The 23537-nt window shown below is 41.4% G+C and overlaps 1 protein-coding gene across 3 annotated transcripts in view; it reads left to right on the top strand.

Annotated features, from left to right (window-relative positions):
- Positions 1 to 21764, top strand: part of MTR (5-methyltetrahydrofolate-homocysteine methyltransferase) — a 63442-nt gene extending 41678 nt beyond the window's left edge. For 2 of the 3 annotated variants that reach the window (XM_081188058.1, XM_081188059.1), the window contains exons 21-33: positions 1496 to 1603; positions 5012 to 5112; positions 5658 to 5725; positions 6769 to 6889; positions 8537 to 8618; positions 9971 to 10069; positions 10226 to 10301; positions 12354 to 12509; positions 13705 to 13901; positions 14674 to 14874; positions 16114 to 16306; positions 17684 to 17796; positions 18978 to 21764. In XM_081188058.1, coding sequence (XP_081044184.1) covers positions 1496 to 1603; positions 5012 to 5112; positions 5658 to 5725; positions 6769 to 6889; positions 8537 to 8618; positions 9971 to 10069; positions 10226 to 10301; positions 12354 to 12509; positions 13705 to 13901; positions 14674 to 14874; positions 16114 to 16306; positions 17684 to 17796; positions 18978 to 19064 — 1602 coding nt within the window. In that variant the 3' untranslated portion in view covers positions 19065 to 21764. Of the gene's footprint in view, positions 1 to 1495; positions 1604 to 5011; positions 5113 to 5562; positions 5726 to 6768; positions 6890 to 8536; positions 8619 to 9970; positions 10070 to 10225; positions 10302 to 12353; positions 12510 to 13704; positions 13902 to 14673; positions 14875 to 16113; positions 16307 to 17683; positions 17797 to 18977 lie in introns of those variants that run through there. The other variant, XM_081188060.1, reaches the window with a different exon arrangement.
- The last annotated feature ends 1773 nt before the right edge of the window (positions 21765 to 23537 follow it).

Here is a 23537-nt window from a genome sequence, read left to right on the forward strand (position 1 = left end):
ACCATTAATAAGTTATCTATGAAAATGAATGATTTATAGATAATTTAATTACCAGACCAATAGCCTTTTCCACCTAGGGTGTGCCTCAGACAGTGGCTTCATCTGAATTGTACCAGTAGAACACAGAAGTTGTTTTATACCAGATCAGACTACATCATCATCATTAGTATTAGTATTGTATTGCATTGTATTGTATTCAGTGCTTTTTTTCTTTAAAAAATGTTAATGGATAGTCTCATTTTCCTACTCATATTGAAATACAGTGGTACCTTGGGTTATATACGTTTCAGGTTACAGACTCCGCTAACCCAGAAATAGTACCTCGGGTTAAGAACTTTGCTCCAGGATGAGAACAGAAATCGTGCAGCGGTGGTGCAGCGGCAGCTGGAGGCCCCATTAGATAAAGTGGTGCTTCAGGTTAAGAACAGTTTCAGGTTAAGAACAGACCTCCAGAATGAATTAAGTTCTTAACCCAAGGTACCACTGTATTGCCCCTCAACGAGGCCAAACTTAGATTCACAAAATGTTTAGGGGTATGCATATCCCTGTTTCCCCCCAGAAAAAAGCACTGATTGAATTGAATTGAATTGAATTATTTATATCCCACCCATCTGGTTGGGTTTCCCCAGCCACTCTGGGTGGCTCCCAGAGTGGAGCAGTAAAACAAAACAGCATTGTCTATATTTCTGGCAGTGACTCTCCTGTCACCTGCTAACTGAGCCCATTTTAACTTGAGATGCCAGAGAATGAACCTGGCATCTCCTGCATGCAAAGAGTGTGCTATACCACTGATCAATGGTCCCTCCACCATTCCACAGTTCAAGAAGCTAGGCATACCCTAAACAGTGAAATGGATGCTGTTTTCATCTTCCCTAATAGCTACGGGCATTCCTATATTCAGCCTTCCAGGATGAGCAACAATTCCTTCTAGACTAGTAGCTTTCTGGATATGCTGTAATCCACTACTATATGTTGGCAGGCCAGCCTGCAGCATAATTCTTTTAATTTGTCTATTCCTTTTCTTGGTATTCACTCTTAGTATGGTGGTAATGTGTTCACAGAGTTGTTTATTTATTTTTTGTTAATTTATTTCTAGTTTTATCTACAAGTTCCTCAAAAGCACTTGTGCCTCACAGTAGGGCCAGTTTAGCTGATGTGGGCTCTCCTTACATTTGCAGACAGTTGTCCAGTGGCACTCCATTAATCCAGATATTGATTCACATTTCTTGGCCAACAGCCCAACACAATTTTTGAGCAAGCCCGTAGAGATGGATCTGTGAATGGGCTAAGCAGCATGGAGGCATGTTAATATGATCAGTGGAGGAGTATCTAGGCAGCAGAGAGTAGGGAAGATACTAAAGTGTGTTTTTAATTGGAGGTTATTGATAGTCCGGTTTAATTTGCATGATGGATCGAGGTTGTTGTTGTTTTAAAAATGAACTCTTAGCTAAACACATAGCTGTAATGGGTTCTTCCCTTGAATCTGGGCATCCAGGTTATCAAATCTGCTCGTGTTATGAAGAAGGCTGTTGGTCATCTGATTCCCTTCATGGAAAAGGAAAGAGAGGAAATGCGTGCATTGTCAGGTTCCACAGAAGAAGAGGCAAGTTTGCACACTACATTGTTTGGTTCTCTTTAATGAATTTTTTCCATGGTTGTGTTAGAGCCTTGCAGGTTATAGCAAAGTTTATTGTGAGGCATGTATTCATATAATGCTGGTTGCAGCAATCACTGTAAATCACAGAGAGCCAGTGTGGTGTAGTGGTTAAGCGTCTCCGCTCCTCCACATGCAGCTGCTGGGTGACCTTGGGCCAGTCACACTTCTTTGAAGTCTCTCAGCCCCACTCACCTCACAGAGTGTTTGTTGTGGGGGGAGGAAGGGAAAGGAGAATGTTAGCCGCTTTGAGACTCCTGAAGGGGAGTGAAAGGCGGGATATCATATCCAAACTCTTCTTCTTCTTCTTAAAACAGACAAGTAGATTTGCTTTTGGAAACAAGTGGTTGGTTGTAACATATAAAAGTTGCCTTTTGACACTTTCCTCAGTAAAAACAGATGCCCAGTAAGTAACGGTAGCCAATGCTGCACAGAGATCCATCATGATAAACTCTGCACCTAATTGTCCTAGACATTGCATGCACTTTCACCAAATACCTTGGGGCGTGTGCAGACTGATATAAAAGCATGGCTTTTTGTCTCAGTGGAGTGAGCCCAGCTTCCCTCCATCTTTCCTCTTCAGATGCTGCACACAGCTCCCATAGCAAAACCTGATCTCCTTGTCCGAGTGTGCTTTTTGGCACCACAAGGGCCGAGCCATTTGCACAGCTTCATCTGCCTTGGACTGGCACCATCCCCCCCCCCCTTGAGGTTGATTCCCAAGAGGAGACTGATCACATGACAGCAACATGGTGAAATGCTCTCCAGAATGGAACGCCTCCTGTTTTTACCTACAGATCTGTGCCTCCTTGGGAAGCATATGTCAAACTGGTGTTTAGTTGCTCCCATATTGGAAATAATCATAGGGCTCGAAAGAACCTGGGGATTGTTGCTATAGCAGGATTTTTCATTCCTAACAAGCGTGAAAATTAAATGACAGCAATTGTTCTTGTAGTTCCAATTGTTGCGAAGGTTGTATTGGATTTGGGAACAAACTGAGACAGTTATGCTGTCTTTGACATTTGGGTAAGAAACCAGAATGAGCTAAGACGAAAAAGAAAAAGGCTATGGGAAACATTTAAAACAATCGACAGCTAGCTTAGGAGTTCTACTGGGGTGTGTGTCTTTATCTTATAGGCATATTGGTATTTAAATGGGGAAATTGTATATGTTTACAGAATTTGGCCAATCCTGTATTATTGCTTGGTTGGTGCTACAGAAAATTCTGGATGCTATTGCTAGCAAACAATAAGAGAGAGAGATTCTGTTAGCCCCTAAATGGTGTGCATTAACAATGAGAAAACACTGCTGTCCTGCATTAAAATAATATACCTATCTGCTGGCATGGCTTCTCTCTGGAGTGCAGTTACCCCCAGAGCAGTAACCGTAGTGCCAGAACATCAGCAAATACACAGAGCACTGGTTATTATGTTTTAGAATGAATGGCTGTGCCTGCAGGCTTGTGCCAGGATCGAAAAGGAAAGCTATTTGGTTCTCTGCCCAGTATTAGAATGCTCCAATTCATTTAATGCTTGAAATGGTCTTGTTTTTACGTAGAAGACATCTTTAAATCAAATGCATGTCCTGGTCCACATTGCAGCACTGTCTGCGGTTGGGTGATTTTTCCCCTTCTCCTTCAGCACTTCGTTCCTGTTTGTTTGTAGGATTTCCATCACCAATTAGATCTGCAATCATTGCTGGACCAGTCCACTATACTTGTTTTCTTTCAGCTTGATTAAATGAATGTGCCTTTCTGCCCCAGCTGTGCAGGCTTTTGAATGTTCATGAATACAATGCAGAATGATCCTGGATGGTGCAGTCACTTGGCATAGTCTCGAATGTTCAATTCTCCCCAAACCTCTACATTTTAGGAAGACAGAGGAGATTAATCATTGTAGTAAATACAATGTTTCTCAGGCATCAAAGATTATTGTTGTGGTTGCTGTTGCTGTTGTTTGTTTATTAAGGATTATATGTGATGTAAAATATTTTGAAGGCCAAGATTGCACATCATGGCTCCAGATCTGTTTGTTTTGAGCCCAGGTGTGTTTCAGCCATGTAGAAAACTTGGGCTAGAGGCACAGATTTGGAAAGCACAATGGATGCACAACAAAAAGGGTTCAGGCACATCCTGGATTATGGGGCAAATAAGCCACATTGTCAGAACTTCCCAGTTCCTACCCCTCTCTGTGCCCCCAACCATTGGATTTTTGCAAGCCTAATTCAGAAGTAGTCAGTGCTGGTGTCCTCCAGATGTAGGGACTACAGTGGTGCCTCGCAAGACGAAATTAATTCGTTCCACAAGTTTTTTCTTCTTGCGAGTCTTTCGTCTTGCGAAGCACGGTTTCCCATAGGAATGCATTGAAAATCAACTAATGCGTTCCTATGGAAACCGCTTGCCAGGCTGGCGGTGCGGAGAAGGGCTTTTCTCCCCACCGCAAGCCTTCAGGACAGGTACGGGAACAGAGGGGAAGGGGCGCAGCATTCTGAATGTTGGCGGTGAGAAGGAAAACCCTCCTCCCACCGCAAGTCTTCAGGACAGCCATCCGAAGGCTGGCGTGGGGAGAAGGGCTTTCCGCCCCACCGCCAGCCTTCGGAGGAGGTCCGAGGACAGTGGGGAAGAAGCGCTGCGCTTCCCCGCTGTCCCGGAGATTTCCCTATGGGCTTTCGTCTTGCAAAGGAAGCCCATAGGGAAATTCGTTTTGCGAAGCGCCTCCAAAACGGAAAACCCTTTCGTCTAGCGGGTTTTCCGTCTTGCGAGGTGTTCGTCTTGCGGGGCACCACTGTACTCGCATAAACTCTAGCTAGCAAGGCCAATGGTTGGGGGCCATGGGAGTTGTAGCCAACAACATCTGGAGGGTACATCCTTGGCTATCCCTCGGATATTACAGTAGAGAAAGAAGGAACCCTGTAGATGACCCCACAGGAATGCTATAAAGTATTAGCAGCTACTTCTCCTCAATGAACACATTTTCAGTGACCAATGAGGGAGCTCTCCAAATGGGTTATTTGTTGAAGCCATGCTCATTCTTTCTGTTATGCCTTCCATCCTGTGATTAGTTAAATTATGTGTACAGTAATAGTACAGTAATAGCTGTATCAGAACAAAGGCCTACTTAGTTCAGCATTCTGTTGATGGAGTGGCCATCTAGAATAGATGCCTATGAGAAGCCCATAAGGAATACATATATTTGTATACAAAAAAACAACTATGCTATGTGATTCATAAATATTTGTTTCTGCCTTTAAAAAAGCTGGTAATAACAGCTGCTTCAATAAACCAGCCATTTATACTGTGCAGGTTGCTTAGATGGGAAATATTCATAAATCCTGCAGATTTTGTTTTAACTCTTGCAGGACCCCTACCATGGCACAATTGTTTTAGCTACTGTGAAAGGTGACGTGCATGACATTGGCAAGAACATTGTGGGAGTTGTTCTGGGATGCAATAATTTCAGGTAATTAGACTAGACCTCGTGCCCTTGTGGGTCCTGTCCTCCCCCCCCCCCCGTGCTTGCTTTGTATTGTCACTGGCAATATTAGAGTCACCTTCTTCGAGTGGGTTGTACAACATTTTGACTAAGCTGCTAGTTCTCTGAGTCAGCTGTGCTTGACAGATGAGCAATTTGTCCTAAACAGAACCAGGTGTTGCAGAGGGAATTGGTTCCCCCTGGTACCACAGTATTTCCGTCATATCTGTTGTTTCCAAGGGAAGAAGTTGTAGGCTATGGGATCAGGTTCAGATGCAGGCCAGATATACTTGAGCAAATGTGGTAGCAGCTCAGAATGGGGAGGGGGGTTGATGGAGTGGTTGGGCAATAAAGTGCTGGGGAAAGGCTGATGTCTGGCTGCTCAGCTGTCTGGAAAGATTAAAAGCCAAATGCTGTTCCCTTTGGCCTTCCTAACAGGATAAGTGATCTTCATAATACCTTATAGCAGAAATGGATTAATTAAGCACATGCGCATGATGACTAGCAAAGTACCATTTTCCCTCCCCCTCCAGAGTTATTGATTTGGGAGTCATGACGCCATGTGACAAGATACTCAGAGCTGCTCTTGAGAACAAAGCAGGTATGAGAGCTTCATCACCATTCATCAATCTTAAAAAACAAAACAAAAAACCCACACATTGAAATTATGATCTTGAATTTGCATCTTGAAAGGTTAATTTTCAGTAATCTTGGGGAATTCTGAGCGGATAGATCAGTACAATCTCTGGTTTGTTTGAACTTCAATTACTAAGATGCCTTTAGGAGGTTGGAAAAAACAGGCGTGCTGTGACTTTGAGTAACAAATAATGGGTTGATCTGGATCTATTGGAGTTTGTATGTGTTTTTTCTGGTCTTAATACCTTTTAATTCGGAGGTGTACTGAATCCTTTTACCTCCTAAAATGTTACACACTACAGTTGTGTTTTATGTACCACGGTACAGAAATCAACGTTACAAGAAAGTTACATCATGTTCCATCAAAATCTTGGAGGAATAAAAGTATATTTGCTTGGCAGCAAAAGCATAACATTGCTGGTGCTAGGCAGATATTCTGGATGTTGTATATTTCATTGATACCCCTTTCACAGATTAATAAGAGTGGTGAGAGCAGGATTGGAAATGTGTGTCTCTCCATAAATTGTGGACTACAATTCCCACAATCCCTGGCTGTTGGCCATGCTGGCTGGGGTCAGCACTGGCCCAGTCATGAGGTGGAATGGAGCAATTTTCTCAACTGTTTGGGAAAGCAAAATTGTGTGCCCTAACACTCCCTCTGATGTTATCATGTGGCAATGCAAAAAACAAACCAAGGCAGTGGGGAACAGGATGAGGAAGAGGTGGAGTGTGCCACTGTGTAGGATGGGGTAGTGGGGGGCATTGTCACAGTCCCTTCTTCCAGCCCTGCATAAGCCTGTTGGGAGTTGGGCTCTTACAACATCTGGAGGGACAGTGGTTTTCCTACCACTGTCCTAGAACTATGTCTAGGGCAATGAAATGTTAGTGGAAACATCTAGACAAGGCCATGAGCTCACCGCACAGTTGGCTGGTTGCTTCTTGTTGCTGTTGTCTGAAATGGCTATTGAACCTTGTGGATGAAAGTAGTTCTAACCATTTATTTTTTAGATATCATTGGTTTGTCTGGCCTCATCACACCCTCTTTGGATGAGATGATATTTGTTGCCAAGGAGATGGAGAGATTAGAAATCAAGATTCCTTTGCTGATTGGAGGAGCAACTACTTCCAAGTAAGTTGGGTCCTTTTTGGTGTGCCCAACGGAGAAGCAAATGTAAATATGCAATACGTTCTCCAGAATGTTAGGCATCTAATAGAGGCAGTATTATTCTTGATTTAACCTTTTAAATGTAACTTTTGGATAATTAACATTATTTAAATTAAAATGTATTCAGGTACTAGTGCTCTAGTGTGTTTAAAGTGAAGTAAAGAAAAATGTGGGGGTTTTTAAAATAAAAAGTAATGTTGAAGCTGATGTTTCAAGGGGATTAAGTGGAGGACTTATGAGATATATAGTGTGATTTTTTTCTTTTTTCAGAAGTACAGATTTGCTGTAGCAAAATTAGGACTTCAAAAACAGTTAAAAGAAATAAACACCCTATGCATTTAGAAATAATGAAATATAAACATTAAGAACAGAAGATCATTTATTAACCAATATAATGGGCTTGATCCAGACTCTACCCATGGGGTACTCTACTGGAGGCTATTTTTGAAAATCTGCTCTGAAGGATCTGGCAGGTGGTGCTGTAGGCAGAAGGGGAATTCAGGCAATAAGTGTTTTCTTTCCCTTCCTCTAGTGGGAGGCTCCACTGGATCTTTGTCCCTTCTTTCAATAGAAGTTTGTGAAGTCTAGATCCTACCCAATATGTTGTTGAATGAGGAAAGCTGGGCTTGATGGAAACAGCAAATATACCTGTGCATCAAAGTTTCCAAATAGTTTCTTCCAGTTGCATTGTAGTCCAGATATCAATTTATGAATGTGAAGTTGGGACAACTTATTCTATCCTGAATACCATGCTAGAAATACTTGCTGCCATTCACTCTTGCTGCTGCTGCAGCCACGGAAATTAATTCATGGTTCAAAAATAAATTAAAGTTGGCATTCTCAGGATTTTGCGTGTCAGGATTCTAAATCCTGGCATGAAGGGCTCAATGGACTGTCAAAAAGGAGCTTTATCCAAGCCTAGGGGAATGCATTTAGAAGACTGGGAAAAAAGGTTGCTCTGAAGGGGATATGCTGTCAGAAGAGAGACTTAGATGAACGTGACAGCTGAAGATGTTGGCTGAGAACAGTTAGGCACAAATTTTCCCTCCCACTCCATTGTCGTGCACAGTACAACATTATGTGCTGGAGGGGAAGGTAGAGCTTAGCAACCTCCACCCCCTAAGTAAAATCTGGAGTGTCTGTAGGCACAGCTAAAGAATGATGCCAAAAAAAGAGGAAATGCAGCAGTGTAAAATTGCTTTCATTTGCATCGGACACTTCTCCCTAAGAAAATCATTCTGAAAGAACCAGTGGTTTTTAAAAATATATATATTCACAAATGAAACTCTGACACTCTTTTAAGGATTGAAGGCCTGCCAGAGGGATAGGGACATCTTAAGATAACCTCTGCTCCCCAATCTTAACATGTTGTGATTGCCATGTACCCTGTTAGGAATTAGCAAAACAGTACAGGTCCTTGAAGATCTTGTAAATAGTGTGGAGTGTGCCCCTTTACCCATGCAGATGGACTATCATTTCCATTAAACGGAGAACGGGAGAGTTTTGCACGATTTATGTTATAGCATTCCCATTGGGGCACAAAAATGCTTGATGTTGAGTCTATATGTGTTCATACTGTTGCTTTTCTATATGTCTTTTCTGTCGTTTCAGGACACATACAGCTGTAAAAATTGCTCCACGATACAGTGCTCCTGTTGTCCACGTCCTAGATGCCTCCAAGAGTGTGGTGGTTGTAAGTTGTGATTTCTAGTCCCATCTTTAGTATAGGCGGTGAACATTTTCTGCAAGTCCAACTAATGTGTGATGGCTGATGTGCGGGTCATTTTGGACCCGGAAGGGTAGGGTGATGCAGGCTTATGTGCGCCCCACATGACACATGGAAGAGGGGGCAGGAACGGAACCCCCGCACAAAATGGTTACTGTCTGTAATGTATTTTACAAAGGTAAGATTAATTCTAGTGGACCAGATTTAGCTCATTCAGTATAGCATTATATTTCCATCAGTGACCAATCATTATGCTTCGGGATTTTTTCCCCCAACAGGGCAATTGAATACAGGCCCCTGCCTTTGCCTTCTTGAGGCAGACAGTGGTTTGAAGCTTTGTTTTAGTTTGTAACAGTTGGTACTTGCAGTATCCATGAAACTGAACTCTTATTATACATTTGGTCATAACTATTTTAAGAATGTCTCAATTTACACGAGAAAATGTAAGATATTACCAAACAAATCCTGCGTTTGTAAAGACTTGTGTGTATCATACCGTGTTTTTCTGTTTGGGGTGCTGTTTTTGAATGCTTAAGGCAGTCAAGGGTTTAATTAAATCTGACTATAACAGCTTGCTTAATGAATAATAGAAATCTCAGAAGTGGCTTGCCTGTGATTTGGAAATATATTTGATATGCTTTGCTAGGCTTATGTTTCAGCTACTGCATTTTCAGACTCTTCCCTCTTACAGATGAGACACAAGTCCTCTAAACCGTGTCACTAGGATTTAAAATGGCTTCTGCTGCCTCTGTATAGAGTTAAATGGTTTTCCAGTTCTGTGGAGGGAAATATTGACACTCCTTACTGCTCTGTAAATGGAATCTATAGCCTTCAGTCCTTTTTAAGTGGCAGTAAGAAGGCACCTGGGCCTATTTAAAGGTTTTTTAATGGGACAAGAATAAGTGACGTTTTGCCTTCATATAAACTTGAGTTTATAGTAGAAAAAGCTTAAAGATAAACCTCCCCCGTCATCCCACTCCCTCCCTTTCAGTCTTGCTGTCTGAACTCATTCACATGTTTATTTTTTAAGTCTCTGTGTGAGCTCCAGCGCCTTCACATGCAAGCTTTGTGTGTTAAATAGCCCTCTTGAGAAAAGATAAAGAGGAACCATACCCAGAAGCACTTCAAATCAATCATATTTTCCCTGGCAGTTTAAATTCATTTTTATTTTTTCGGCTGGGGGTGGGCATTATTAGCCATATTCTTATGGACTTGATAACTTCATGAGGGAATTTAAGTGCCTGACGGAGAGAGATGGAGAGGTATTGAGTTGCATTACATCACCCTCAAGTCTAATCAGCATGCTGTGTTCATTTCAGTGCTCTCAGCTTTTAGATGAGAATCTAAAGGATGACTTCTTTGAAGAAATACAAGAGGAATATGAAGACATTAGACAGGACCACTATGATTCTCTCAAGGTAAAGAGCACTAACAGACCTTCTTAATGTCAAGTGTACTAGTCATTAGTCATTACTAGCTTTTCTTTCATGCCATTTATTTTTTAAAAAACAGATAAATCAACTGATATAGTTGCTTGCTCAGAACTGAAGACCTGTCTTTTTTTCCCTACACAGGAAAGGAGATATTTATCACTAGAGCAGGCGAGGAATAAGGGCTTTTATTACGATTGGCTAACTGAATCTAAACCAGGTTAGTTTGCCTTTTAAGAAACCATTTTCTGCCTTATAAGATTACAGAAGATTTATTCTTTTCAGGAGGACTAACAGCGATTTGAAAACCAATCTTGACTTCAGTTAATCTGAGTATTTCTTCGGATTTTAGCTTTTTGTCACAAAATGTTACAAATAATTATTTTAAGTTACGGGTGGAAGCCAAATGCCTATGCCACATCCCTGGGATCGTCTGGAGGGTTCTCCCCCTCTTCTTACCCTCCCCTCATATTCCCTCCCTAAGGAGTCACTTGGTGATTTGGATAAGATGGAGAACCTTTTTCAGCCCACAGGCTATATATTCCCACATGGACCATTTTCTGGGGGCCATTCCAGATATCTGTAAATGCTACCTTTTGTACAATAGGCTAGTTTCTACACACGTCTGTATAACCTTGTGTATCATCCCACCAGGCAAGCAAGAGGTATGGTGGGAGTTCAAGGACACATTCCAGCCAGGCAATAAAACACTAGGAGGATGCAGAGTAGGGCCAGTGAGAGGGTGTGTCCTAGAGAGAACCCCTGGGATCAGATAGAGAGGCCTCGAATACCATAAGCAGCTTCCAGGCCCAGGATTCCCCACGCCTGGGCTAGAAGTTCTATCTATATCTCCTACTGAGTTTCAAGACTAGTACGGCTCCTGCATGTTTTGAAGAGTGGATGACTTCCTCAGCTTGGAGATCTAATTGAGCTACTAAGTGCCAGCTTCCCTAAAGGTTTACCATACACTTTTATCAGTAATGGCTGAAAAGGGAAAGTAAAAATCATTAAAATCTGTTTGCATCAGAACATAGTTTTGCTTACGTTAGGCCTATTCATACAGAGAGAGAGCTTGGTAAGGACCATACCTCAGTGCTTGAGCATCTGCTTTTCATATAAGAAGGTCCCGGGTTCAGTTCCCGGCACCTCCCAAGTCAGGCTGGGAAACATTCCTTGCCTGAACCCAGGGGAGCTGCTGCCAGTCAGTGTAGGTAGTATAGTGTAGACAAGCTAGATGGCCCAATGGTCTGACTCAGTATAAGGCAGCTTCTTATGTCCCTAATTAGTTAATGAAACAGAAAGGACAACATGGTTCTAGTTCCTTATAGATACAATTGGCAGGTAGGTTCTAGATATCACTACAGAATACCTGTAGCAAAGGCAGACGTTTTGAGTCTCTCTTTGTCCGGTTTTCTTCACAGAACTTAACTACATCAAGGGAGCACTTTTGCTAACTCTAGGCTGGAGACCCTTATCTTCTTAAGAGAAGACTTGGATGTACTGTATAGTTATTGAAAACTTAGCTGTGTGATACTGACATAAGGCTATGACCTGATTTAGGAATAGTACTAGTTTTGGACATACTGTAGAGCCAAGTCTGCATTTTTCCTCCTCAACGCAGATTCAGGGTCCAGGGTGAAGTGACAATCAGCAAACGGTAGCTGTGAGCAGCCTTGCATCAGAACAAGATTGCCCTTTCAAATATGGACATGTAGAGAGGATTGTATGAGATTTACATTATTTAGCACATTGGGAACATTCCACGACAGTCTGCAGTTGAGCACTGCCGAATACAGCATGTAAGGGGGCTACCCAAGTGACCAATGGCTTTATTCTGGCATGATTTTTCACATAACAATGGCTTACTTCATCTGTTGGAGCAAATTGTTTTTTACAAAATCTCAAGCCATCATAAACAAATTATTCCATAAAATTAATTGTTTTTCCACCCTTGCTGCAGAGCGGCACAGCTTACGCTTGGAATTTTAGCTGGTAATATTTAAACAGATCAAGTGGTATAAGGGAGTCAAACTTAAAACCAGTGGTTGTCCTATAACTTGGACTCATTGGATATTCCACACACTTATTTCGCCATCCTTCCAAAGAGGCAGACATTTTCTGTAAGCCTGCCTGTCTAGTTCAAGATTGTATTTTAGTTGCCATAGTATTAAGGCTTTAAATACCTGCAGTGGTATGCACTGTGCATCAGATGTGGATGCAGCCCACATAGTATGTTCCAAATTACAAAATCTGCACATTGCGCTTTTTACAGTTAAACCGCTGTTCCTCGGCACTAGAGTCTTTGAAGATTATGATGTGCAGAAGCTGGTGGAATACATTGACTGGAAGCCCTTTTTTGATGTCTGGCAGCTCAGAGGCAAATATCCCAACCGGGGATTTCCTAAAATCTTCAACGATAAAACAGTGGGTGAGTAACACAGTAGTGTTCTGTGGTGGAGAATCTAAAAGGTAGATAGAGTACAGTGGTACCTCTGGTTAAGAACTTAATACGTTCCAGAGGTCCGTTCTTAACCTGAAACTGTTCTTAACCTGAGGTACCACTTTAGCTAATGGGGCTTCCCGCTGCTGCTGCTGCACGATTTCTGTTCTCATCCTGAGGTAAAGTTCTTAACCCGAGGTACTACTTCCGGGTTAGCGGAGTCTGTAACCTGAAGCGTTTGTAACCCAAGGTACCACTGTATCTTCAAATTGTGTGAATATGCACAACAGTACATATGAGAGCCATGTTAATTAGAGAGAGATTGGTCGGTCATTTTGAAGCTCACTAATGTGCTGGTGCAGTAGGAAAATTGTGACAGCTAATGAAACACAGCTGTAAACTGTCAGGAGCAGGCGAAAGCAAAGAATTCACCATCCCACCCATACCCCATTAATTTTAGGGTAGACACATGACAAATCTTCTGGGAGCCACACTGCTGTGGTGGCAGGACAAAAGTGGAGGGCAATGGATGTGACTTTCTATATCCCAACACACGTTGTTCCTTCCGGACAAGCAAAAAGGCTTCTTATCCCAGCTGGAGGACACGTTCCAGACAGCCTAAAGCACATATAGAGCAGTGAAGGGTGTGGCGTTCAGGTGGAGGCATGGCTCAAAAAGAGTCTTAAGGGCTGGATCAAGGCTTGCAGGCCTCATTTGCTCCCCAGGCCAAAGGTTCCCCACCCTTGGTTTAAAGCAAATAAATTTTATGAAAGGTTTGTGAATAAACAACTCAGCTAGTTGCTTGTGGTGATTATGAATCACTTTCAGAAGACCAGGCAGTATTTGACTTAATTAAAAGAAGGCCACATTTTATTAACGCAGGCATGTGTTGATAGACTAGTGTGTAATAAAATGTTGCGGCCTAGTAGCTTTTATGGAAGACTTGGTTACAATGCTGTTCTGTTTACGTTTACTATGTTTGCAGTAATTTTGTTTTGCTCTGAAACATTTGATGCTAGCCCAGGTTCATACTGTATTTAGTCTTGTCCATGTGTTGTCATTAGTAGACTCTAACAGTGAAAATAAAGGAAGTGAACTTTATGATATAGCTGCAAAACAATGAAAAACCGTTTTTTAAGTTAATTTTTTCATATGTGCTTAAGGATTCTTTTTCCTTTATTAGGGGAAGAGGCAAAAAAAGTTTATAATGATGCGCAGAATTTGCTGAAAACTTTGATTATGCAAAACAGATTTAAAGCTAAAGGTCTGGTTGGATTCTGGCCAGCTCGGAGTGTTCAAGATGACATTTATTTATATGCCACAGAAGAGGAAGTGCAGTCTTCAGAACCAATAGCTAAATTCTGTGGGTTAAGGCAACAGGTAGGATGTAAAACTCTTCTACTTAACATCAAAAGTATGTTGACTTGTGTGCCCGAAGTAGTTTTGGAGTTTGTATAATTCATGTTCATTCAGGTAAACCAGAGGTTGACGTATTTGGACCCAGTGGTAGAAATCTGGGTGATCTGCCAGGATATCTGTAACAGTTTTTGACATCCAGTTTTCTAACAGTAGCCACAACTAAAAAGCTCCATGCTAAATTAAGTTGCTGGAAAGGAGCACTTGGCAGGGGAAATCTGGAGTGGATTTTCATGTGAAAGGACTTGAGAGTTTGGTTCCTAGTTTTTGGTACTGGTCACACATTCTTGGACTGAATATGTGCTCAGAGGCAGCCTTTTCTTTAATTCTTAGTGTATGTACACCTGCATGAGCCACTATTTTGCACCTGCATCTGGTTGTTGGACCTTGGGGTTCTCAGTGTGAGTGTGTGTGTTTGCTTTGCTTTGCTTTGGCTTGTAAGTTAAAGATCTGTTTATAATTCTTTTCAATAAATAGTTAAACACCATTAAATTAACTTTTGAATTGTATATAGGATGATGAGTTTATTATAGTTCATATGGCTGTAAGTGGTATATCATAGTCTTTTGATACGTGTTCTATTTTTATATATTTTATTTTGGAAGAAGAATTGTGAGTTTCTGTTTATCTTGTGCAGCCTTTTGGCATTATCTTAATATAACCTCATAAAAGTTTTCATATATGTTTGAACATATTGGGGGGAGAAATACAACTAGACCTTCATTTATTATTGCAGGCTGAGAAAGACTCTTCTTCTACTGATCCCTATTACTGCTTGTCTGATTTCATATCCCCTCTGGAGTCGGGTATACCTGACTATTTGGGTCTTTTCGCTGTGGCATGCTTTGGAGTAGATGAGCTATGCACAGAATATGAGAAGCAGTCTGACGATTACAATATCATAATGGTGAAAGCGCTGGGAGATCGCTTAGCAGAGGTAATTATACTTCTGTTAAGTTTCATGTAACAGTTTTCTAGGAGACTGAGATCCAGGTGAATTAATTGACAAGAGAGATTAAAGAGCTGGTGGGAGGCGTGCCCTAGTCCAGCCCCAAGCTGTGCTTTCGTTAAAGTAGATTGAATGGGGAGTTCCCAGGCGTTCTGGACTTCTGTCTGGTGAACAAGTAGAAAGAAAGGATGCAGATAAACAAATCTTCCAATTTCAAATCAGACATCAAATTGGCACTGGGATTTCCCCAACAAGGTATGTTGCTCTGAACAGGAGAGAATGTGGAAGGGCCGCCTCTTCATTATTATGACTACTAGTTGTTGGTAGACCAATTAAGCTGATAGCTTTTATTGCTCTGAGGAAACATTGCTATACCATAGTCATCCATAATTTTGTGAACTTGCAACATAAACCCTCTTAGTTTTCCCTGTTTCTGAAACCTTTCGCCTTACAACTTTTGCACACATTGCCTTCCCTCCTAGTAATTTTGTGGTCTATATTGTCAGTTAAGAGAATTCCCGCTGGATTGTTACAATGACAATTTTTTGTGAGATTTTTTTTTTTTTTTAAATTGAGCTTTTGTTTTTCCTATTTTTTAAATTTTGATTGAAGATTGTATTTTTAATTCAGGTTTTTCTAATTGAAAACAATGAAGCAAACATGATAAGCAACTTAAAACTGGTTTCATGGACAGAAAACAACCAAATAAGTATACTTACTTGAAGATATATATATATATATATATTGCAAGGGAATCATCAGACTTGCCACTTACATGCAACAAAAAGGGCATATTGTTCCAGAGTCCCTATGGAGTCATATTTCTTATAAACATAGTAATAAATAAAAGTATACCAATTTTCCTGTTTCAGCAGGGTTTTGGAAAATCTTATTTGCTGAGGTAGTTTTTCTGTTATCATACTCTCCCAAATATATGAATATCAGGAGGCCAAAGGAGCAGGGTTTGTGTCTTTCCACAGCTTAGCTGTTCTGAATTTTTTAAGGATATGTTAAAAGTGCAGAAATAATGGCCCAGCTTATTTTTATGTAAACATTTCATTATAAATAGGGAGATGTAGGAAAGAACCTGGTTTCTACAAGGCTCTTGTTTGTAATGAATTGAAGTCATGGGTAAAGTATACTGAAACACATTTAAGTGACAGATAAAAATAACTGTGTGTTAAGTACTTGGATTCAGATTGCAACTTGCTTCTGCTCTGTTCCAAGGCATTTGCTGAGGAGCTGCATGAAAGGGTCCGGAAAGAATTTTGGGCTTACTCTGAGGGTGAACAGCTGGAATTTTCAGACCTGCGTAGGATCAGATATGAGGGGATTCGTCCTGCCCCTGGGTATCCCTGTCAACCTGACCACCTGGAAAAACTCACCATGTGGAGACTTGCAAACATTGAGGAGGCAACAGGTACTTTAGCTGACGTCTGATTTTAAACTTCCTTTTTTTGTTTTTAAATAACCTTTTTCATTATTCATAATTAATTTTATAATGAATGATTTTAGAATGTTGTTTATGCTGTACTTTTGTACTGTTTTATTGTTGTTAGCCGCCCTGAGCCCGGCTTCGGCTGGGGAGGGCAGGATATAAATAAAATTTATTATTATTATTATTATTATTATTATTATTATTATTATTATTATTATTATTATTTTCTCTTTTTTGGCCTTCCAGCACCTCCCTCAGTCTCCTCATTCCCTGGGTCCTTCCCAAGCAATCTGATACTCTGTCACCTTGCCTGTCTTTACTCCATCCTCTTTTGGTTCTGGGAGACCAGGGGGGAGGTGTGATAAGAATTAACTTCTACACCACCACCTTGCTCATACTCAGGTGAGGGAACATTAAATAAAACATGGAACCAAGGAAGTAAACTCAAGCCCAGCATCCAGGAGCGACCCAGCGTTAATTAAAACTGTTGCAATAGGACAGCCTTGCCAACCCACTGCTCTGCTGCTAGTTAGAAGGACTCTCACCTGGATTACAAACAAGTGGCGTAGAAGCGAATTCTTACCACAGAAGAGACCTGGTTGCAGCAGGACGGGGACCTCCTGGTGGCTTCAGCAGCCTGCCTTATCTCTGCCTCTTGACCCCTTCCTCTCCAGCCTCTGATTCTGCCTCTGATTCTGGACTGCTCTCTGCCACGGACTCTCCCTCCTCACTAAACCCTGTTAGCTCTTCAGCATCCGACACCTCCTCCTCCCACTCTTCTCCCTCTTCTCCTTCTGACCACTCATTGTCATCCCACCACCAATCCCCTGGCTCTGAGCCTTCTTCCCTTTGGGGGGGGGTTCCCCCAACCGGTGCCTCCCACCACGTCTCTGCATCCAGCCAGTCCATGACAATAGCTCATTCACAGAATATAATTTTTTGTAATCAGTAAGGTATATCCAAATAATGTTGTATAAGAATGCTGTGGGGCAGCCTCCTCCATCCTGCTGCCTCCCAGCTGTTTTGTACTACAGCTCCCATCAACCCCCAGCTAACAAGCCACTGATCCATGGCCCTTAAATTGGGTTATTAGCATAAGTACCTATTTCCAAAGCAGTACCTCTTTAAGTGCTTGAAATGATTCACGTTAATTATCTTGTTAACCCTCAGGTGAGGCACGCCAGTGTCGTAACATCTATATTATACATTGGGTAACATGGGCTAGCGCTGTAGCTTGCCATGCTGTGAGTTCCTCGCTGAGGTGGGATTTGAATCAAAGCACATCACACAGCTCATTCTCCAGCCACAACACACTCTTCTAAGTAATAAACTACAAATGTTTTCCATTGATGCTTGCAGGTATTCAGCTGACAGAATCCTTAGCCATGCTGCCTGCTTCAGCAGTGTCAGGTCTCTACTTTTCCAACCCTGAATCCAAGTACTTTGCTGTTGGGAAAATATTGAAAGATCAGGTAAGGCCTGAGCACCTCTAGCAGTTGTTTGACATCCTTTCTTGCCTTCCCAGTACTATATATTTCAATCTGATAAGGGCCATTTCTTTTAAATGTGATGGATGCTGTAAAAACCACAAACTTTTTGAAAATAGTTCTTAGATCTGTAAACAAGATCTTTCTGACATGAACTCCCTTAGACCTTTTGTGTCTTTAAAGATTTCTATCCCAAAAGAAGTATCACAAACACTTTTTTTTAAAAAAAGGCCCACACTCTCTAGCTCCTTAGCAGAAAAGGCTTTCAGAGTAACTTACATAAGATGAATAAAAAAACCCAAGATTGTTAAACTGATGGGCTGGGACCGTCTAAAAGACATGGCAATCTAAAAGGCATACTATGGCCTAAAAAGGGGGATGAGAAGGGAAGAAGAAACTCTCAAAATTACATAGCAATACTTATAAATACCATCTGGAATAGAAACAGTTCAGGGCATGGTGGAGCCAAGTGGATTTGGTCTCTTGGCAAAGCTGATGAGTTGCCCTGTATTCCATTTCAGCCTCTGCAGACACGCATTAAGCAGGACTGCAGTCACACCAACTAGCCCTGGACCTGTTGTTTCACTGGAATGAACCAACAAACACATTTAAAGGGCCATAGATTGTTTAATGAGCCAAGGGCCTGGTTACAGAGAAACATTTTTTTTCTGGCGCCTAAAGATATGTAATGAAGGTGCCAGGGAAGCCTCCCTGGAGAGAGCATTCTACAGACGGAAAGCCGCCACAGAAAAGGCCGTTCTTGTGCTGCCACCCTCCGCGGAGAGACCTCTCATGGAGGAGGCACACAAAGAAGGGCCTCAGATGATGATCGCAGAGTCCAAGTCAGTTTATTTGGGGAGAAGCAGATACATTGGGATCATTTTCTTAATGTCCACTTTGGATCTGCAATTTTTGACATTCTAATTTGAACATTTTGTGTTTGATGCAGTAGTTTGGAGGTCTTTGTAGTTTGTCTAGTTTTTTGTCTTATTTTGTGTGTTTTTATACTTTATATGTAGAAATGCATTTTTTTAAAATAAAAAAGGATGCAAGTGTAGAGAGCAGAGGTGGTGAGACTTAATTTCTCAGAGACTTTGATTGCACAGAGAAGTTGAAGTCTCAGCTCTTAAAATGCTAAATTATCCCTCTCTTGGTTCATTCTCCAGGTTGAAGATTATGCCTTAAGGAAAAAGATGCCTGTGGCAGACGTGGAAAAATGGCTGGGGCCCATTCTTGGATATGATCCAGAATAACTGTATGTGCATTGAGGGTGGGGGGGGGTGCGTTAGGGCTTTTGTCTTGAGAGATACAAATGAGAAGAAAAGGCAAAGCTTAGGACTCACGCACAAGAAACAGGTACCATATGGAGGCAACCACCTCATCCCCGCCCCCAACAAGCCACAGTGTCTGCCACAGCAAAAGCTTAAAAAATCTTGGCAATGGAGTAAATCTTTTAGTTTTGGTCACCATAGAAAATCAGTTAAAATGGCCAACATGTGGTGACCATTTAATATACAGATACAGGTTCGCATGTATCATGTTTCTAATTAAAAGGTCCTCCCACTTGATTTTTGGGGCCCGATGTAAAAGAGATGAATATATACATGAAATGCTTCTGACTTGCTAAGATGTTGGGGCTTTTAATCAGAAAAGTTTAGTATTTAAATGTGCTGTTAGAAGAACACTAATGAAACGCTACACAGAGCCCATAACCCATAATTATCTCCCTGTGCGAATATTGTTACTGGGTTGAGCACAGCCATTATTATTTATTTGTAGCCATAAAAAATTATGTTAAGACAAATATTTGCACTGATATGTTCCACTGCCCAGGAATATGAATATAATCACAGGACACTGATCTTTGATTGGACTGTGTGTATATATAATGGCAAATAGAGTCAGAAATCTGACAGAGATTATAAGTGCCTTGATTCTGATTTCCACAATAAATTCTCTCTTCAGCCTTTGTCTTTCTAAATAAGCTTACCCGATTGTTCACTGTAGCTCAACTATCTGGTAGACTCAGGAAAATCACGTAATTCTTTGAATTTTTAAATTTCTACTTATATTCACAGGTAGTTAAGCTTTTTGTTCTGTTACTACTGGGGAAAGTTTCTTTGCCTGTCTTTTTTGTTATATAACAACATTTGCCACAGTATTAGGCTCCAAGTCTTTAGGTGTCTACTTCTTAAAGTGTGGCACCACACTAGCTTACCCGCTGCCATAATAAGGTCGGTCGCTTGAAATCTCCACTGAAATTCCCCACCCAATTGCATTTTTGAAGACCTGTGCGATTCTTTGAATTTTCTCAGTTTGAGAGATTAGACTTCCACAATAGAATTTTATGCATTTCATCTTGTAGCATGAGAATAGCACTCTTATTCAAAGAAGCATAAATATCATTTATAAACAGGTTTTGATAGGTTCTGCTCAGGGCCTCAATAAAGTGAAAGTAAACAGTTTACATTTCTTAAGCTACAAAGAAGCATCTAATTTTGTTATACTTGACAAGATCCTGTCCCAGGACCAATAGATTAGAGCTGACTCCAGAAAACAAGGTAAAAAACAGGACTAAGTTTGACATTCTTGAAAGGTCAAATGTATCCTTTCAAGAACAGTTGAAATGTGATGGACAATTCTTAACAGGTTGTTCTTGATGAGTGGACATATGGATATGTCCCCAGACTGCCAGTCAACGTGTGATGTGCTGAGCTGAAATAAGTGTATTCAGTACTGCTTGAGGAAAAGTTGTTTGAGTACCCTGGTTCCATTATCCAAGTATCATGGAAGCTGCTGCAGCATGGCTTCTTCTCATACTCCTTGAATAACTTAGATAGCCCCAGGGCTTTTAGCCTTTCGGGTGCTACTGCATTAAAACTTCTGTTGTCTCTGACCATTGGTCATACTGTTTGGGATAGACGGAGTTGCAATCCAACAACATCTGGAGGACTAGGATGTTCCTCACCACTGCACTAGAGCATTGCCCCTGTTTCCATGCTGGAATGGAAAGCTGTGTTACTGTGATTCCCCTCCCTCCCTCCAATGATCTTGGACTTCTGATTTTACCCAAAGCACTTAGGTAAAATCAAAATGCAGCCGGTTGATCCCCTTTACGAAATCCTTGCCTATAATATGACTGAGAGTCAGATAAGGCTATCAGGAGGGCAATTTGCACAGAGGAAACAGAAATATATCTCGGGGTGGATTTCTTTTGACTACAGAAGGACAAGTTCACAAAAGGATCAACGTTATACTAGCTGCATAGATAAGACAGTGACCTGGTTTGCACGCCGTTGTCACATTAAGCCAAAACATGGCTTAGCACAAATAAACAGGCTTCCAAAGAAGAGAATTTGGCCATTTTTCTTGTCCTCAGTAGTCCTACCACTGCACTGAGCTACACCATTGTTTACCTGAGTGTGTCAGGGGATCATAGTTTTGCTCTCCTGGACCAATCACTAACCATAAACTATTAAGACAAACATGCCAAACCATGACTTAGCTCAATGGAGCAGCAGAATGGCAGAGAAGTAAGCCACAATGATCTAATCTAATGCTTGTGTGTTCACACTAAGCCATAGTCTGGCTCTTTGACATGTGAACCAGGCCTGTGAATGGAAAATCTGCTGCTTGCTTCCTGATAGTTTGTTTTTCAGTTACCTAGTCCAGCAAAGCTGCCTTTAGGTGTTGATGCATCTGCAATGCAACTTGCTTAGCAGCTGATGTCAATAAAAACAAGAACTTTGATTATTAAACTGCCAAACAATAGAACAGATTCAGAGCATTGTGAAGTGCAGCAGGAAATATGAAAATGGATGTTTAAATAGTCAAAGCTTGTGTGCGTGCTTTATGTAACGGTACATTATTCTGACTTGCATAATGTTTTGTATTATAAATGCATATTGAGACTGAGTTTCAAAAGTTTGCCATTAAATTTTGATTCAGTCAAAGATAGCCTTGTCCATTTTTGTTTCTCTTTTATTAAATGAATGTAAGTCTTCAGGGATAAGACTGAAAGAAAAAGCAACAAGAGTTATTTATGAGGGATGGAGGTGGGGCTGGCTGGAATTCCAGCCTCAGCTTCCAAAAGAAACTGTATCATCGCCAGCCATTGCTTCTAATCAACCCATGGAGCCTCTGGCTGTGAGCTGCCTTTGGTCTTAGGCCTGCCAGAGTTTCCCACCCTGACTCAAGAGCATCTTCCAAGAGGTGAGTACTGTAATCTTTGGGTGAATGGTGGTATAATTTTTTTTTTGTTGTTGTTGTTGTTAATACCGACGTGTTACTCCAAACTTCCATCCAGATGCCTTTAGCATCAGGGTCAGCATCAGCAAGGGGCTATCTTTATCCTTGCTCCTTTGGTTCTTTAGATCTCAAGAATCTTCAAGAGCTCAAAAACCCTTCTGTTAAATCTGTATCCATCTATAAAACCAGCTATGCCAGTTTGGAGTCTTGTGTTCTCAGTATGGAGGCCAGTGACTTACATGGTGTCTGTGATGATCCATATTTTCTTCTTATGCATATAGACAATGTTGTACTGTAATCCAGCCAAAAGATCTGACTTTCAACTATCATGGGACATTTTCCTTTTTTGTTTCCTTCTGCTAGAGAAAAGGCTGCATCCCTTGTCCTTTCAATACGTATTTCCATCACCGACCAATGCAGTGCTCCAACTTCACCCACCCCTTCCACCATAAAGTATTGTGCATTGGTTGTGCAAGGTAAAGGTAAAGGACCCCTGGACAGTTAAGTCCAGTCAAAGGCTACTATGGGGTTGCGGCGCTCATCTCGCTTTCAGGCCAAGGGAGCCTGCGTTTGTTCACAGACATCTTTCCGGTCATATGGCCAGCATGACTAAGCTGCTTATGGCGCAACAGAACACCGAAACCAGAGCAGTGCACGGAAACACCATTTACCTTCCCGCCAGAGCGGTACCTCTTTATCTACTTGCACTGGCGTGCTTTCGAACTGCTAGGTTGGCAGGAGCTGGGACTGAGCAATGGGAGCTAACCCCATCACGGGAATTCGAACCGCCAACCTTCTGATCTGCAAACCCAAGAGGCTCAGTGGGTTAGACCACAGCGCCACCCGTGTCCCTATTGGATGTGCACACAAAAGCTGGCATTTGGCAGTCTTCCACTTCCTGTTTTCCTAAGTACAGTTGCATTTACCAAGTCATGCATATGTGTAACTACAAAGAGGCCTCAAGGAAAAATAGCAGGTTGCTTACATATAACTGATGTTCTTTGAGAGATCATCTATGGAGTCGCATAACCTGAAGTTGGTTCTGCAGACAGATATTTTGACATCTTTTATCCAGAGTCGTTGCACATGAAGATTGCACAGTAACTTCAGTTACCCGAATTATTTTGAGGAATTAGCAAGGACCACCAATGTGGGTTTGAAGAGAAAAATGCTTATTTACAGAACTAAAATTTGAATGTGTAATTGCTTTGTGGTTTGAGTAAGCAAATGCTTGGAACAGCTTGGGTGAGGATCCATAAAGATTTTAGAAAGTGGTTTCTTGGGGACAAACCATAAAGGACTTAGAAGGTAGCTTAAAGTAAGGTTACCTGAGGAAAAATATGTAATTATATTGAGGCAGAGGCTAGAGGAAAGTTTCCTTCAAGACAAAAATTTGTAGACGTACAGCAGTACAATTTTCCCACCACTGTACGACCGAGCATTTTCAGGGAGCAAAGGTAAGGATCGTGAGCCCATCA

Source organism: Podarcis bocagei (genome assembly GCF_964188305.1).
Source record: "Podarcis bocagei genome assembly, chromosome: 3".
Taxonomy (NCBI): domain Eukaryota; kingdom Metazoa; phylum Chordata; class Lepidosauria; order Squamata; family Lacertidae; genus Podarcis; species Podarcis bocagei.